The sequence below is a fragment of the Ascaphus truei genome, chromosome 6 (genome assembly GCF_040206685.1).
Source record: "Ascaphus truei isolate aAscTru1 chromosome 6, aAscTru1.hap1, whole genome shotgun sequence".
Classification (NCBI taxonomy): Eukaryota; Metazoa; Chordata; class Amphibia; order Anura; family Ascaphidae; genus Ascaphus; species Ascaphus truei.
The window spans coordinates 20,898,294-20,915,309 of record NC_134488.1 but is presented as its reverse complement, the minus strand read 5'-3'; the positions used below and the strand labels follow the sequence as shown (position 1 = coordinate 20,915,309).

The window sequence follows — 17,016 nt, the reverse complement described above, 5'->3', positions numbered from 1 at the left end:
GCGTTGCAAGCCTCTTTCCTGGCCTATTTTCCCGCCCCATTTCGGGCCGTTCCGTGAAGCTGATTGGCTAGCCCTGGAACGCTCCTCCCCCAACGCCTGGGCTTGTAGAATGTGAGGATGTCATCTTCGCCCCTCCCACCTCTGGTGCTGAGAGGTGGCAGCCCTGAGGTGTGTCACGCTTTGGTCCATGCATACCGAACTGTGCACACGCCTGCCCCGTCATATGCGTATCCCCAGGGGAAACATTACCAGCTGTGATCAACCCATATTGTATATGCAAGATAAAGAAAGGGAGTCATCAATAAAAGGATCATGAAAGAATGTGCAAATGATTTGCAATATAAGAAGTCTTCGTTATGTTCTTTCTCTGCAAGTTAGACCCAACATTATAGGTGTGGGAGAAGGGCCAGGTTGTGACATATTAACATAGTGTGTGCTTGATTACAGCAAAACATTTATTTACACAGAATGGTAAAACACTAATGCAGTGTTTTTCAACCAGGAATCATTGTGTTTCCCGGGCATGGGCTTGCCTGTAGTTTTCAGGTCATTTAAAAATTGCACCAAATACAGAAAATTTACAATGCATCTGATCTCAGTCGCGCTATTAGAGAGGGTTGGGGTTCCTTACACTGCATCTGATCTCAGACGCGCTATTAGAGAGGGTTGGGGTTCCTTACAATGCATCTGATCTCAGACGCGCTATTAGAGAGGGTTGGGGTTCCTTACAATGCATCTGATCTCAGACGCGCTATTACAGAGGGTTGGGGTTCCTTACAATGCATCTGATCTCAGACGCGCTATTAGAGAGGGTTGTGGTTCCTTACAATGCATCTGATCTCAGACGCGCTATTAGAGAGGGTTGGGGTTCCTTATAATGCATCTGATCGCAGACGTGCTATTAGAGAGGGTTGGGGTTCCTCAGAATTTTACATAGGGTTCCTTAACCAAAAAAAGTTTGAAATCACTGTCTCTATTTCTGCTGTAATTATACTGGCTAAGCATAATAGATGTAAATTCAATAGTGGACCTTTTTCCTAAAAAAAAAAGCTTTGTGATCCTGTAAGTTTGTTAATGCAAAAGCAGCTCTCCTGAGTACCAAGCAGAACCAGCACTCACATCAGCTACTGATTTGTAGGAATTAAAAGCATTCTTCTATGTCCAGGAGAAATTCTCCCTCAGGGTCCATCACAAACATGAACATGTAAATCTGAAAGCTCCTTCTCTGTAGAGGTTCATGTTCTCTGGTACAAATTCCAGGACCAGGGGATGAAGTGGCAATACAGGAGAATCCAGGGTTTAAAAAAAGGTACAGTCCCATTCAGCTGGCCCAAAACTGCCTTTTGTAAACAATGTAACAATAGCAAAAACTTGGCTAGATTCTTTTTTTTTTGAATTACACATTACATTTTTTAGGCCTCGTCCCCACTGCTCACGGCTGCGCACAGTACAGCATGCGCGGAACAAACAAGATATGGCCCTCTATGGGGCCGCCCCGTCACTGCCTGCGCCTGCAGAAAGCGCAATGCGCAACCACCTTTGCCAAAAGACAAGAATTTTGTCTTTTGGCGCGGCAGCCGAGCGATGGCTACGTCACGGCGGCGGTTCAGCCAGTGAGGGCGAACCAGCCGTGTGATGTCATGGCCGCACCCCCGCCACGCCCCCCCCCTGCTCTTCTCTAAGACCGCGTCCCATCTCGACCCCTGGACCGCAGATCGCGGCTGAAGCTGGTGCACGTGCCGCTATGCGCTCCGACGTGCGCATGCGTGCACGCAGTGACTGGGGCCTAGCCTTAGCGGTCTCTAAGTAAGAAGGGTGGGGGTTGTTGTCAAGTGTTTTCTTTATCTTTAGCTCACCTTGTCCTTATCAGAGAGCCGATAAAGATAACGGGAGGGGGTGAGAAGGGGCTCTGTGTGTGCTATTACTGTTGAACACACAGCGACGGCAGATAAGAGTGGGTAGCCAGAGAAAATGAAACCCCACCCATGTTTTAGCTCACCAGGTTTACAAAATATTAATAAAAAAATAAATACAAAATACAGTACTTTTGTAGGTAGCAGATTGTGATAAAAAAATACATGTTTCTCAGCTATAATAACCCCTTAAACAAGTCACTGCCATTAGTCTTTCCCCTATAAATCCAAGGTTACAGCAGGAAAGAGGTGGTCTGATACAAAAATATACATTTGCATTAAGTTGTTTCCAAGAACTGCGCAGCATGAAAGACATATAGGGCCTCATGCAGTAAGCGTCGATTATGTGAAATCGGCAATCTTACCGATTAGTCATGTTATTGGCGTTTTTTCCTCTCCGTATGCAGTAAGTGCCGAATACATTCAAAATCAACCCGAAAACAAATCCGCCCACTCTCACGATGATTAGCCGATCACACACAGGTGTATCGGCGTGCGTGGCGGGGTGCTGTTAGGTTGCCCAATCACAAATCTTGCTGAATCAGGCGAAACAAGCATGTTTTGGATTGCGCGCCATATTTAAAGGCAACGTGTACTGCTATTCATTCTCTGTGTTGTTGGGAGTGAGAGAGAGAGAGACGCACAGAGCTGGCTGTTTGAACATTTGCATATTGACTGAGAGACTTGTTGTGTATTGGGTGAGCTTTGTCCATTGTTGTTTTGTTTACATCTTTGTCTTGTTTTATATGTGGAAGTGTTTCGTGTGATTGGCTGTACATTTATTGTCTGTTTTTTGTGAGTGCTGGAAGTATGCCCGCAAAGCGTGGGAAGAGTGATGCTGGTGGGAGTGGGAGTGCTACTCGTGGGAGTACGCGTCGGAGTGAACGTACTGTTCAGGGGAGTGATGTTGCTGAGAGTGAGAGTGGTGTTGCAGGGAGTGGGAGTGCTGGTGCTGCGAGTGGTGTTGCTGGGAGTGGGAGTGGTGTTGCTGGGAGTGTGAGTGCTGTTGCTGGGAGTGGGAGTGCTGTTGCTGGGAGTGGGAGTGCTGGTGCTGGGAGTGCTGGTGCTGGGAGTGCTGGTGCTAGGAGTGTGAGTGCTGGTGCTAGGAGTGGGAGTGCTGGTGCTAGGAGTGGGAGTGCTGGTGCTGGGAGTGCTGCTGGTGGCGCAGTTGCTGATGGGGTGGATGGTGGTGGCGTGCTTGCTGGTGGGCAGCTTTTGGAGGCTCTTCCATTGGAAGAAGGAGAGTCCAGTCAGCACCAGCCAAGCTCTGACCCTAAACCTGCTCGGAAGAAACGTGTGGAGAAGCCACGTAATCCTCGCTTCAATGACCAGGAAAATACAGCTCTTGTCACTGGCATTCTGGAGCACTATGACAGTATCTATGGACATTTACTAGGTAAGTGTACCTTTACATTTATTATTCAAATACATGTGATCCTAGGTCATCTGAGTTTTGTTCATATGCAAATATGGCTTCACAATATCTTTCTATGTTAATTAGTCTGGAAACACAGCTTTTTATCATGCCTTACAAGGACAACTAAACACAGGCGGTCAATTTGCCATAACTGCATACAATATGAATGCAACCTTGCTTACATGTATAGGTTTAGTAGTGAATGCTCATGTGCTTCACATATTACACATAAAACAGCATGTTTGCTATCTCTTGGAACAGCTAGCAGTGTAGGAAACTGGTGCTTATATTATTATTAATTTACCTCATATATTTTATATGTTTTTCAAGGGCGGACAAGTTCAGCAAGCAGAAAAGAAATGTGGGACACAATAGTCATTGGTGTCAATGCGTGTGGGAATCATGTGAGGGACAAGCGGAATTGTCACAAGAGATTTGATGATATTAGGTCCAAATTGAAAAAGAAAATACAACACCAACGCGTGCATGCTACTGGCACTGGAGGTGGGCCCACACCACAACGTCTCATATTAAGTCCATTGGAGGAGCTGCTTCGGGCAAAATTACTTCCCGTCGTCGTGGAAGGCTTACCTGGTGACCGTGATATAGGAATTTACCCCTCACAATTTCCACCAGGTGAGAAATATTACTGTACTAGGCGTGTCGTTGCTTACAGTTATTTTGCATAGTTACACTGCTTTTTATACTGTCTTCACAATATAAGCATACCTGCATCTATATATGTATATGTCTGATTCTGTATATATATATATATATCTCAAAATAGACATATATGTTGTAGTCCTACTAAAAGCAGTAACTAATATAGCACGTGCCATTGCGTGCTCATTTACATGTGAATTCCCAAAATGCATTGCTGCAGTGGAAGCAATTGATGGTGGGCGAAGATGGGGAACAACAGGGTAGTACACATGTGTAACACATGTTAATGAGAAATTATTACTAGCTACAGGTACAGAACAGAAATATGTAGAATATTATTGTGTATTTTATTTATTTTACTCCGACAAACATGACATTACTGCCTATTTTAAGCATGCATCAAATATATTGCATGCAACGGCCTACAAACATCACTTGCACTAACACATCTATAGTTGTTTATGAAAAGGTCCATTTTTGCTTTAAGTCATATACAGACAGCATAATGAGGCACACGTATCATATTTTATGTCATTGTTTTCATAACTTAAAAACTGCACACGACTATTTAGCTCATCTACCATTGTGTTAAAGCAGCTGCAATTAATATCTCATCACAGCATACACTTCAACAGAGGGGGTGGGGTTCAGCACACACACTAATTACAGCCTCATTTTAGGGTCAACTTAGTTCACACCATTTTCACCTGTTTCAAGTAATTGAAAGGTGTGGCTCATTAGGCTTTTTGGGGAAGGGAATACCGTTCTTACAACCTGACTAGCACAACTGAAGTTAATCACACTCATTTGAAAGCTTCACTTTAGCTACTAAATGCCCCAACAACTCATTACTTATCAAACCGTACGTCACACATTAGTTCACTCATATCTATAGTTGAACTACTACTATCAACGACACATTATCACACACTGCATGTGTTGTCTTGTTTAGTCACAGCCACATTCATGTGTGCCACATCTTATATTAATGTACCACACATATCCTCTACCAAAAACAACACTTTTTGCAATATGACCACCTTAATGATAACCATTGTGAATGGTCATCTCATGATAGTTATGTACATTATGATACTGATATCACTACACAACATATGATTTTTATGTACAAATTTAATGTATTTTTCCTCACGCATTACTGCAGAACCATAGTATGTTGTATGTTAGGGAACTCAAAACTTCTAAGTACACAGGCATGTACATTGTTATTACAACTATTTATGTTCACTTTCACACACACATTTTGGGTTAAGGAAATGATGCTGTTAGGTACTCATAAATACAGAACATACAATAACTGTTTGTTCAATATTTACACATGTAAATGTAAAACTTATGTTATTGTTATATATAGTTGCCCCTGAAGGACATGTGTCACCTGAGACTGAACAAGTGTCTTCACCTGGGTCAGCCAGCTCAACACACCTAGAAGGTGAGTGTATCAGTTGGTGGCCATATAATATGTGCTCTTCTATATGTTATGTTGTCATGTTCATTATTTGTTTTGCACATCTTCTTTAAATAGGATTACTTAGTGTCAGTGAAAATGAAGTGTAAGGCAACTTGTATTGTGTTAGTGATGTTAACTATCATGTAGGAGTTGTGAGTTTACAGCAAGTTTTCATTCACTCATATTTCATACTGAGTCCAAACATTATTCTTAAGTCAAGGTAGTTTTTAATGTGAGGTTATAAAACGTATGGAAACATGTTAGTTGTTACTTATGACACAGTAGAATTACATAGTAACACAGCAGAGATTAACATGACATTTAATAATGTGTACATTTATTTGTAGAACATGATGAAGAGGATTATGATGATGATGATGATGACGCCACCGCCATAGACACACAAATAGAAGCAAGTGACCATGAAGACGTTCCAATTGAAACTGTTTTACCGCCAAATCGTCCAGCAAATACGACATACGATGCAATTGTAGCTTCTGAGGGAAAAATTGTGGAAGCAGAAAATCGTCGCCATTCTGACTTCATGACAGTGCTGGAAAGGATGATTGCACTGCAGGAAGAAACAGTTTCACAATTGGCACATCTCCACAGAGTCTTCATTGAAGTGCCGAAACAGTTGCAAAAAATCAACACCTCATTCGAAGCATTAGTTGTTCAGCAAACACAAGCTAATTACTGGAGAATGACTAATGTACCACAATTCAACACCTCCCAGCCAGGATCTGTTCATGCAGGTCAGTTTTCACCACATTCATCTGATATTCATTCACCAGGCCCAAATGTTACCGGTCAAGTAGCAGACATTGCTGTGCAGGTTCCTGATGACATCCTACCGCTGCCATCTGTACAAATTCAGCAGCAGACACCTACAAAGGAGCCCACAAAAACAAAACACAAGCAGTTACTACTGACCAGTTTTTGGTCAAAAACAACAAAAGACACACATGAAACAGACCAACCATCACTTGTGCAGTGTCTACCAACTAGCTCACATGTGTCAGTGGGCACAAGCCCTGTCCGTGAACAGTCACTACCCAAAAGCCCTGTAGGTGAGTCACTGGCCAAAAGCCCTGTAGGTGAATCGCTGCCCAAAAGCCCTGTAGGTGAATCACTGCCCAAAAGCCCTGTAGGTGAATCACTGCCCAAAAGCCCTGTAGGTGAGTCACTGGCCACAAGCCCTGTAGGTGAGTCACTGGCCACAAGCCCCGTAGGTGAACAGTCACTGCCCAAAAGCCCTGTAGGTGAGTCACTGGCCACAAGCCCTGCCCGTGAAGTGCCAGAGGCCACTCAAAGTGGCTCTGTTGTGCCTAAAGTTGGTGGCAAACGAAAAAGGAAAATTCAAGAGACAACAAGCAGGCCTGTTACTCGCTCGCAAAAGGAACAAAAAAAATAAATGTTATAATTCAGAAAATATGTCTTTGGCCTTGTTTTGTTGACTTCAGATTATCTAATTACTATTGTATGTATGCTGAAGACTGTGTTGTTTCCAAACTTTCAAGTATGTTCTTGTACACGTGAAGTTTTGGAAATGTTTACACTCCTAATTAATGAATAGTGTTATAAATATTTATGTTTTAATCGTCTGTTCAGTAATGGTCCACCAGGAGCCAGTTGCTAAGTTTAGAGAAGCTGCCATTGACTTTGCAGCAAAACATTGCATTTGGGTGTGTTAATTGATGTAATCATTGCATGTGCATATTATTTTCATGCAATTATAAAAGCACCTATTTAACTGCAAACATCTTTCTTGTACGTGTACAGCAGGATTTTGTGTTAAATATTACTTACCTTTGCTGCCCATTGTAATGTTGTCCTTTAATCATTTATGTGTTCTTGTTTCAAGAACATCTCTGAATTGATACTAATATATATGTAGTATGTATTGATATATGCACACACACACACACAGACACACACTGTGTGTGTGTGTGTGTGTGTGTGTGTATATATAGTGCTATCTAAACTGGTATAGATGCATTTACAAAAAACATACACTTCATGCTTCCTTGTGAAAACACAGTATTTTAATAATACAGGCCTAATGTTTGACAACTATACTAAGTGTGAGCCTCTAACATTATTGGGCGCAAACAAATGTTTATTACTTAATTCACTCATGTTTATCACCATTTAAATAGGTTTCATACAAGGCCTACTTACTGCCATCAATATGTTGTGTGTACTCCAGCAATATTTAAAAAAAAAAAAAAAAAAATTACTTTTTTATATATATATATAATATATATATATAAAAAAAAAATTATTATTTTTTTATATATTATATATATATATACATATACACATACACATACACATACACATACACACAATATACATATAGTACAATATACACTTTATATATATATATATTTATGAGATAGATATATTTATATATATATAGATACACACGTATTTAAACTCATGCAGACAGGGACTTAACCAGACTTTCAAATACACACAGAAATGTATGTGGGAAAAAAACATTTCATTTTGCAGGTGTGTGTATTTACTGATATGGCTGTCTAAGCACTATTTTCACACAGTGCTCTTTGTTATTTTGCAAGAAAACTCAATGTTACTGAATGAAAAGTGTACTAATGTTTTCAAAAACGAGATAAAAAAAGGATACATGTTTGTCCCACATGCGGCTATCACAAACCACAAATGTTCAAGCAATTATAACTAGAAATCCAATTGGCGTTTGAAATAAGGAGTTACAGTTTATACTTTTGTTGACCTTGAAAAGGAAACACAGCAATTTGTTAGCCACTGAGCAGTTTCATTTTGATGAGCAAAGAACAGATACCTGCACACATCTTTTGTGCTACTCTGCAATGGCTGATGAATTGGTGACAATTATGAATCCGAATTTAGGTTATAAATACATGATATCAGAAGCTATTTTATCAACTTGCGGATATCAAGCAAGCACACGCCAAATCTATGATTTGATTCGAGCAAAATATCCTTATTACCAAAACCGTCGGCATGCGCGCAATTTTAATTCATCAATAAGATTGACTTTATCAACAAATGACTTTTTTGAACGTGTGCAGGATAAGCTAGAACACAACTATGGTTTCTGGAAGATTGCCAAAGAAAAACATTTCACCGTGAAAGAAGGCACATATATTGTGGTTAAAGGCATATTTATTCCTAATGCCAATAGCAATGGATCCGCTACTACTGTTCCGTGTGAATCGATAGCTGCTGCAATATCTGCACCCTCCATTCCTGAAACCCACATTGTACAAGAACATAACTACTATGATTCTGTACCAAGCCTTTCAGCTGAAAATGCATTGGAATGGGTACCCGAAGAAATGAACATACCTCCCGACCAATTGTTTGAAGAAAGCAGTGGCGATTCCTATGAGCGCTTCATGGAGGAGATGTGTGTCATACTGGATTCAGCGGGTGGGTCAAGCGTGGATGAAAAAGCCTTGCATTTCTGGAGCGACCAGTTGCAGCCAGACGAAGAGTTAATTCTAGAAGAATGGTAAATATAACAACCGTTATGAGTTGACTCTGCGTTTAAATTTTTTTTTTTTTCTAACCACCATTTTCCCTTTCAATGCGTGGATACAGCGTAACATAGCAGACTGCATAACATGTAGCGATCACAAACAAATTGTTTCCGAATACAATATAGTAGAACCTGAAAGAGTAGTACACATTGCTGACGGAATAAATATACGTACTTTCCTATCACTTTAAACATATTAGCAACATTTTACCATAACTCTAACACATACCTGTTTTGTTATCATGCTACATCTACAACATTTAAAAGCGGGTCCACCACGTATGACGTGGGACCCTTGTCATGGCCCAAGGCGTCCTTAAAAAGGATTACGGATGTAAGTCCCGCCCCCAAGCGACGTGCGCGCCTCAAAGCCTATTGGCTGTCATGTTTTGTTATAGTAACGGTAACTGCAGTGTGTCATACAGTGGGGGCGTCAACTGGGCGTTAGCCGAATGTTAATTGAGTGGGAGGAGTGTTAGCGTGCGTTTCACGCTGGTTTAACATGACGTCACACGTATTGCATTTGCGCATTGTGTTATCGGCCGTCCTTTCTGTCCAAACACGTCTGTTTAAAAAGAATACAGATGTACTCGTTTAGAACGAATGTAGTTTCGTATTCATTGTATTTGAAATAAAGATTTTATGTTTAATCATATTTTCAACCTGTATTGAACGCACAACGTACGCTTTGTTTTGCGCATGCGCAAACAGTTAGTGCAGCCAAGCCTGAAGTGCGTGCGCACACTAAGATGTGCGCGCACATTTTTCAGTATACAGGCAACGTTCACATCATATACATAGTTATGCCTGCTACAAATTTAAAGAAACATTACATACTGATGTACACTTGTACTTCTAACATATAAGTGAGTGACGTGTGTATGTACACAATCATATAGAGCTGTGTAACGCGTTGTCACGGATACATATATAGTAAGGTGCCATCTTTGACCATCATGTGTTTGCTGTATTTCAGAGATGTCGGGGAAGATACAATCGGATCAATGTATGATTTCAGAAGAGTCTACCTTTATATGAGATGATTGTGAGGAGGAGCCACCGACTACTATACTACATATGGAACTAATTTTATATTGCTTGCAGCGCTTATTAACAAACAATTAAAAATGTGATACACTTATGCCTATATTGCATAAGCACTTAATTAACATAATGATGTTGCAAAATAGTGCCTCATGAATTTTTATTGAGTGTTCTTTAATGACTACTATCATTTTATGGCATGGTGTGTTTTATATATAACAACCATTCCCACTCTGCTAACACATTTGTGTATTCTATTGTGTAATGGAACGTATGACTGTCGAAACTATGTAACAATAATAATAATAATAATTATAATATGAGCATGTTCATGTATAGCGCTGCTAGTTGTACACAGCGCTTTACAGACACATTTTTCAGGCTCAGGTCCCTGGCCCGTGGAACTTACAATTTATTTTTGGCCGCCTGAGGCACAGGGAGATAAAGTGATTTGGCCAAGATCACAAGGAGCCGACACCGGGAATTGAACCAGACTCCCCTGCTTCAAACTCTCAGTGCCAGTGTGTGTCTTTACTCACTGAGCCACTCCTTCTCCCAATGTTAAGGACACTTACAACCAACTAGTCCTTTATTGTTAAAAATCTCTTGTTACATGGGTATGTTGATAAAATGGTTTGGGACTGTAGCAATTAATGTTATTGGCCAGATGTTGTGGTCCCCTACAATGCATGATGTTCTGAATATGACATCAACATCATGTAATGAAGTACGTTTCTGTGTATATTTCATTAACCTAACTAACTATAGTTTACTGTGTTTATTAAACTTTCTAAAAATACATCGTATAGTCAATATGATGATATAAGCTACCATAATAAAGCTGGTGTTATCATTTGTCGGTGTTATACATGGATCCTACACAAATTGATACAGACACAAACAGTTGTCTTAAAAAGTGTGTCTATGCTAATGTGCACGTGATTGACGTTACAATTGTGAGAATACTTGATAATTATCATCATGATAATGATGAAGTGACGTGAATTATATTGCAAAAATATTACCAACATTGTCATATAGGTAAATTAGAAATGCTCAATGACAGTAACATTTGCAACAAAATAGTGTTTTCTGTTCACAGTTTTACACTTGGTACATGTAGGACACATCCACACACGTGTGACTTATACATACACATGTCACAAATTTAAATTCATGTTGACTATTAATTCCTAGCATTAAAAAACACCTACATTGCTAAATATAAGATGTAGTACGCATTGTTGTGATTACAGGCATTCATGCATGGAGTGTTATGATCAGTCAATTTCATCCGTGATGAATGAGCTCCCGTAAGTAAACAAATAAGTACAGTTATCCCCTTTTCTCCAAACAGCTCTATATTACATGAATGGAATTTATAAGGAAACATACATAAAATGTGATAAAATGGGAGTAATCATTTTCTAATACAATGCACATGAAAGCTCAAGAGTAGCTAAATGCATATACATGATACAGAAAGTACATGTATGTTACATTTGTGTTTAAACCAATATGTTGTGTTTTTACTTCAAATAATTATAGGAAGATTGAGGTAGGCACATCTTATGAGAGATGTCAGCAAATATACATACCATGATCAGTCATACTGGAGATATACCTATAATGCAAAGGAACAATATATAAATTGCAAACATTGACATGCCATCTTCAGTACCGTAAACAACACAGCAAAGTGTGTATTTGGTGTTAAATGTGCAACACCATGTATATTTAATCACATTCAAAATGTACATGTGCGTGGTGTACACATCATATGGATGTACATGTTACACTGCACCAATAACATTGTATGTAAGCATACTAGAAGCATGAATGAGTATGGGCATAATATGTGTATTGTGTTAGCATAAGGAACAACACAATGCTAAAATATTAGTGCTTTGTTACCCCAGTTGTATTCACATACACACAACTAAAGTACAATTCAAGAGGGATTATATAACCTGTGCAACAATAACATACCGGTGCCACATCCCTTTGTGCACACAGCAGAGAGAAGAAAGGTGTGCAACCCATATTCATCTGTGTCCTACCAGAAGGTTATATAAAAAAACATTATTGTTAAGATAACATAATGTAAGTATAAAAGTAGAACTTGGAACATATCTGTTTTTACTTACAAGAAAAAAATGAATTGATGAGATTCTGGCGTGTCTGGCCACCACTGGCTGTTTGTTCATTTTCAGCAGCTACATGGGTGGGATGCTCGTCTACCAAAGGCTCAGCTAGGTCTGATTGTACATTGTGCCTGAGTGCAACATTGTGCAAAATGCAACAGGCAAGGATAATATCAGACACTTTTTGAGGCTTGTATAGAAGAGCCCCACCAGTTCTGTCCAGACACCTAAATCTGGTCTTGAGTAGGCCAAATGTCCTCTCTATAACAGATCTTGTAGATATATGGGCTGCATTGTACCTCTCCTCTGCTTCAGTTTGAGGGTTTAGCACCGGAGTCAAGAGCCACGGCCTAATTCCGTATCCTGAGTCACCTATAATGAATGGAGCACACATAAGCTGACATTAGTGATCAAATTGTACAATGCCAACATTCCTAAATAAAAATGTGTTTTGTGTTATAACATGTAAATGTGTACTCACCCAGCAGCCAACCAGGTTCAAAATGTCCCTCTTCGAACGCATGGAAGACTGAAGAGTTCCTCAGGATAGAGGAATCGTGACTGGAACCAGGGAATTTGGGTACCACATGCATTATCCTCATCGTCGCATCACATACCACCTGTACATTGAGTGAATGGTAGTGCTTACGATTGCGGTACACATGCTCACTCTGACTAGGTGCAATCAAAGCAACATGTGTGCAATCGATTGCACCCAGCACACATGGTATCCCTGCTATATTATAAAAGCCAGTCCTGACTTCCAGACACTCTGTCGCCTCTGTAGGAAAATGAATATAATTCCTAGCGCGTCTATTGAGTGCATAGAGAAACTGGGTCAAGGCCCGCGAGAATGTAGATTGCGAGACCCCGCCCACTATACCCACAGTTGTCTGGTATGACGCGGAAGCAAGATAATGTAATGAGCACAGCATTTTAACAAGCCCAGGGACTGCACGACCTCTGGCTGTGAAAAAATCTAAATCTCCCCTTATCTCCTGATAAAGAGATAAGATTGCTGCTGAACTCAAACGATAGCGACTTACAATCTCCTCCTCACTCATCCCATCTAACAGGGTTCTCTCCCTGTACAGACGCGGACGAGGCACAACTTGTCTCCTCTGTCTTCTCCTCTGATCTCCTGTCCCTCTCCCTGTCCCTCGGCCTGTCCCTCTCCCTGTCCCTGTCGTATCCGCGTCACTGTCCCTGTCACTGTCCCTCGGTGTGTCCCTCCCTTGCCCTAAGTCATTCTCTTCATCAGCAAGCATGTCATAGAAAAGAATGTTCCTCCGTCTCCTAAACAATCTCAACATTTTGAAATGAGTAGCTGTGAATGAGCAGGTAATGGGCGTCCTTTAAATAGGTATGTGATGATGTCAGGTGACATAGTAAAATGCAAGGTGTTACATTAACATAATAAAGTACTTGTGTGGCAAGCTGTGTGCAGTTGTTGTTATGTGTATTCTGCAGGTATTGTTGTTGTGTGTATTCTGCAGGGAATGATGATATTTGCCAATGATGTGAGGTGAAGCTTTGTACAAACATTGCTTGCAAATAAATAGTTGCATGTGCAATGCATGTAAAACTTGTGAACGCAAGAGTCAGTCATGTAATGAGACAAAAAGGCTGAGATTGATGTGGGAAAAGTTTTGTGTAACATGTGTAATTAGCCATGTTATTGTGACATGTTGCCAACAATGAATAGTCGTGTGCATATGCATGCATTTCTGTAATGAGGATAGTTGCTATAGAATGAGTTTACAAGGTGTCCCAATGATGAATTACTGTAGATGTGTGTATAAGTTAGGTTGAAGTGCTTGTAATGCAACGGTTATAATGTAAACATGCAATGTGATTGCGCGTCCAATAAGTGACGTCATGAAAATAGGGAGGAGCAAACGTAGATGTAAACATGAGAATTTAGATGTACATGAACGTTTAAAGATGCGTGACACATTACAAGCATTGTGTAATGTAAAGGAACATGAATATACGGTGTATGTGTGACATGTGTGACATGTGTAACATCATGTAAACAATTGTCGATCAATTCAGTAAAATGTGTGCTATGATGTGAGGTTCTCCTTTAAGAGTTGAGTATAGTATTTTCCCTTGACACATCATCACATGATGAGTAATGTGACCCGCAAATGCTGAAAACATGTAAAAGTATAATGTTATGCAAATAATACACGTCAGCTGTGACACAATGCAGGGAATGCCCCCCACACTGTAATGCAAATCCCCTTTGTATTGTGAGCAATGAAACGTAAACAGTACTATACTGTTATACGTCCCCGCTCCATTGACTCCATTGATGTACAGAAGATTTTTTTTTTCTAAGTGCCGTTCCGGCAGCCTTAGCGATTGTTCTCCCGTCCAAACTGCCAACTTTAGTTGGCGGGAGAAATCGGCCATAACATCTCAATTTCGTAGTGCCGATCAGCCCCGATAAGCTGATTTTTTTTGTTGAATCCAGCCGATTTAAAAAAGTAGCGATCAGTGGCGAAAACAGGCTTATCGGCAGCCGACTGGCCATAACAAAATAATCGGCTCCGAAACCTGGCGAAATCAAGCACTTATCGGCGCTTACTGAATCTCAAACCCAATTTTGGCTATAAAATGGTGATAATTCCCTTATCAACGCTTACTGCATGAGGCCCATAGTCTCATAACCACGAAAAGAATTAGGTGCAGGTTGTAAAAATAGATCAAAGTGTTTGGTTACTACGGAAACAGTCCAAGTTTAAAAATAAAATGTATTTAACTACCTAAATACTGTAACTTCTACAACTTTTCTAAAGATCCCCAATCACCAGCATTTAAACCAGCTGTTCACTTTGCTGGCGGCTTTTTAAAACATTTTTTAAATAAAATCTCACCTGAACCGGGAAGGGTCCCCAGAGCTGCTCCTCCGTGACCCGTTCTATATTAGTTCTATATCCATTGTTCTTTATTTATACATTATTTTAACCGGGGGAAAAAAAATAAATTTTGAATTACCTTTCGTTTTCAAGTAGGTACTCAGCACAAAGTAAAGCTGACAACATTACAAGTTACGGTTACAAACATGTTTAAAGCTGCAGACCAAGCAATATCCTACGTGTGTTTTTTTTGTTTTTTTTTAATAAATCAGTTCTGTACTATGAGAAAATACTCCTAGCATTTTTTTTTAAACAACTCTGAATGACATTTTTAATGTATTCTAATGTAGCAAGCATTTTTGGTTTCTATAGCAACCATTTACAAAGTCACAGAGTTATTCTTTGATAAAGCACCCTGCGTGTGAAAAGCGTTAGTGTTGGTGTCAATACTTTGTTTCATGTTTTTTTAACATCAAATAAACCTTTGGTCACCATGTTCCAGTCTTTTTCCTTTTTATGAGCGGTGCGCCGGCATTTTTTCCTTCATTGGCTTCCCTTCAACCACACACCGTCTGCGCCTGGGAGAGCGCACAGTGGGAGTTCGGTCAGCGGCACCGTGAGTCTTTCAACAACCAACATTATAGTGCTTTTTGTAAGCTGGTTGGGTTTTGTGCTTAACTGAGTGTCCAGCCGCCGGGCGGTGAGTGCGCATTAGGGCGTGGTCAGCGCAGGTTCACGCACCTCACCTTCACTTGGGCTAACGGGACTTGCGCATTATTATATGCAATACGCAGTGACCGCACTCATATGGACTTTCTGTTTGCATTACAATACTCCCACTGCTGTTATCTGAGGAACGTTACTTTTATTGGCTGGGACACTTTTTGCGACACTGAGGACTACTTTTGAGCACCGGATAATGAGCATTTCTAGCTCATTTTGCTGCTATATTGGATAGCCAAGGGATAGCCAACCTAGTTCAGTTAAGATACCACAATGGTGGGTGTTGAAGTTATATAGTGAAACAAAGCGGCACGTGGAGTTCTAAAGAATGTCAAGTTCGCTGAGTTGAATTTGGGGTGCTGTACCATACACTATATCCCCAAAGTCAGTCATTTGCATTAGCATCTGCTGTGCAATGCGCTTAGACCCATTTAAGTTTTGCTTTTTCCCTAAAGGGAATAGGACCTCTACTTCTGCCCGAACGATGGTCTCTGATCATACACATGACTAAGCTTCTAACTGTCTTGGACATCTTCAGCTAATAAATATGCTTTATTTCCCTTTAATAAGAAAGGAGGGGGTGAGACTGTAGAGGGAGAGGGGGGTTGGCCCGGTATTAATGGGGTTGCACCCCATATGGCCACCTCCTGACCTCACCAGGGAGGCAAGGGGTTAACTGGACTGCGGTCCAGGAATGTGGTTTACACCTTGTCATGTCATGAAAAAATGTATGTTCCCCTGTTCCCATGTTTCATTATAATCCTGTATTTTAATGTTTTAAAGTGCATTTCTGTATCTCCAGTTCTGGAGGTTGCAGAGAGTTGATATTTGGCCAATGTGTGGAGTCACTGTAGGCATTAAGAACTGGCAAATTTCGACCCACTGAGCCCACCAGAATGGAACTTATTAATATGTGTAGATATTAAAGTATATATGTATGGTATTTTGGATCTGCTCTGGAAATGCAGACCATCTGCTATGCTAATAGGTCATGAAGGGCAGCCGGCTGATTGAGCCTAAGCACTGTGATCAAAAGTTAACTGCCCGGATTGTTTACACTAAGTACTAATCAACAGACCACGTACTAATCAACAGACTGCCACTCTAATTGTTACCTGAGGGTGGAGAATCATCAAACTGGAGTGGTTTGTACGTGTTATGTCTACACCTACAAACAATGCAGATACTTCATTTGGTAAACTGGTCGTCGCCCCTGATTAAAATTTAGGG

At 40.5% G+C, this 17,016-nt stretch overlaps 1 protein-coding gene across 1 annotated transcript in view; it reads left to right on the top strand.

Moving 5' to 3' along the window:
• Positions 1-1,525: 1,525 nt before the first annotated feature.
• Positions 1,526-17,016, top strand: part of LOC142498019 (uncharacterized) — a 40,075-nt gene continuing 24,584 nt past the window's right edge. The window contains exons 1-3 of the mRNA XM_075606528.1: positions 1,526-1,613; positions 5,369-5,446; positions 5,812-6,642. Of these exons, the coding sequence (XP_075462643.1) occupies positions 1,526-1,613; positions 5,369-5,446; positions 5,812-6,642 (997 nt within the window). The remainder of the gene's footprint in view (positions 1,614-5,368; positions 5,447-5,811; positions 6,643-17,016) is intronic.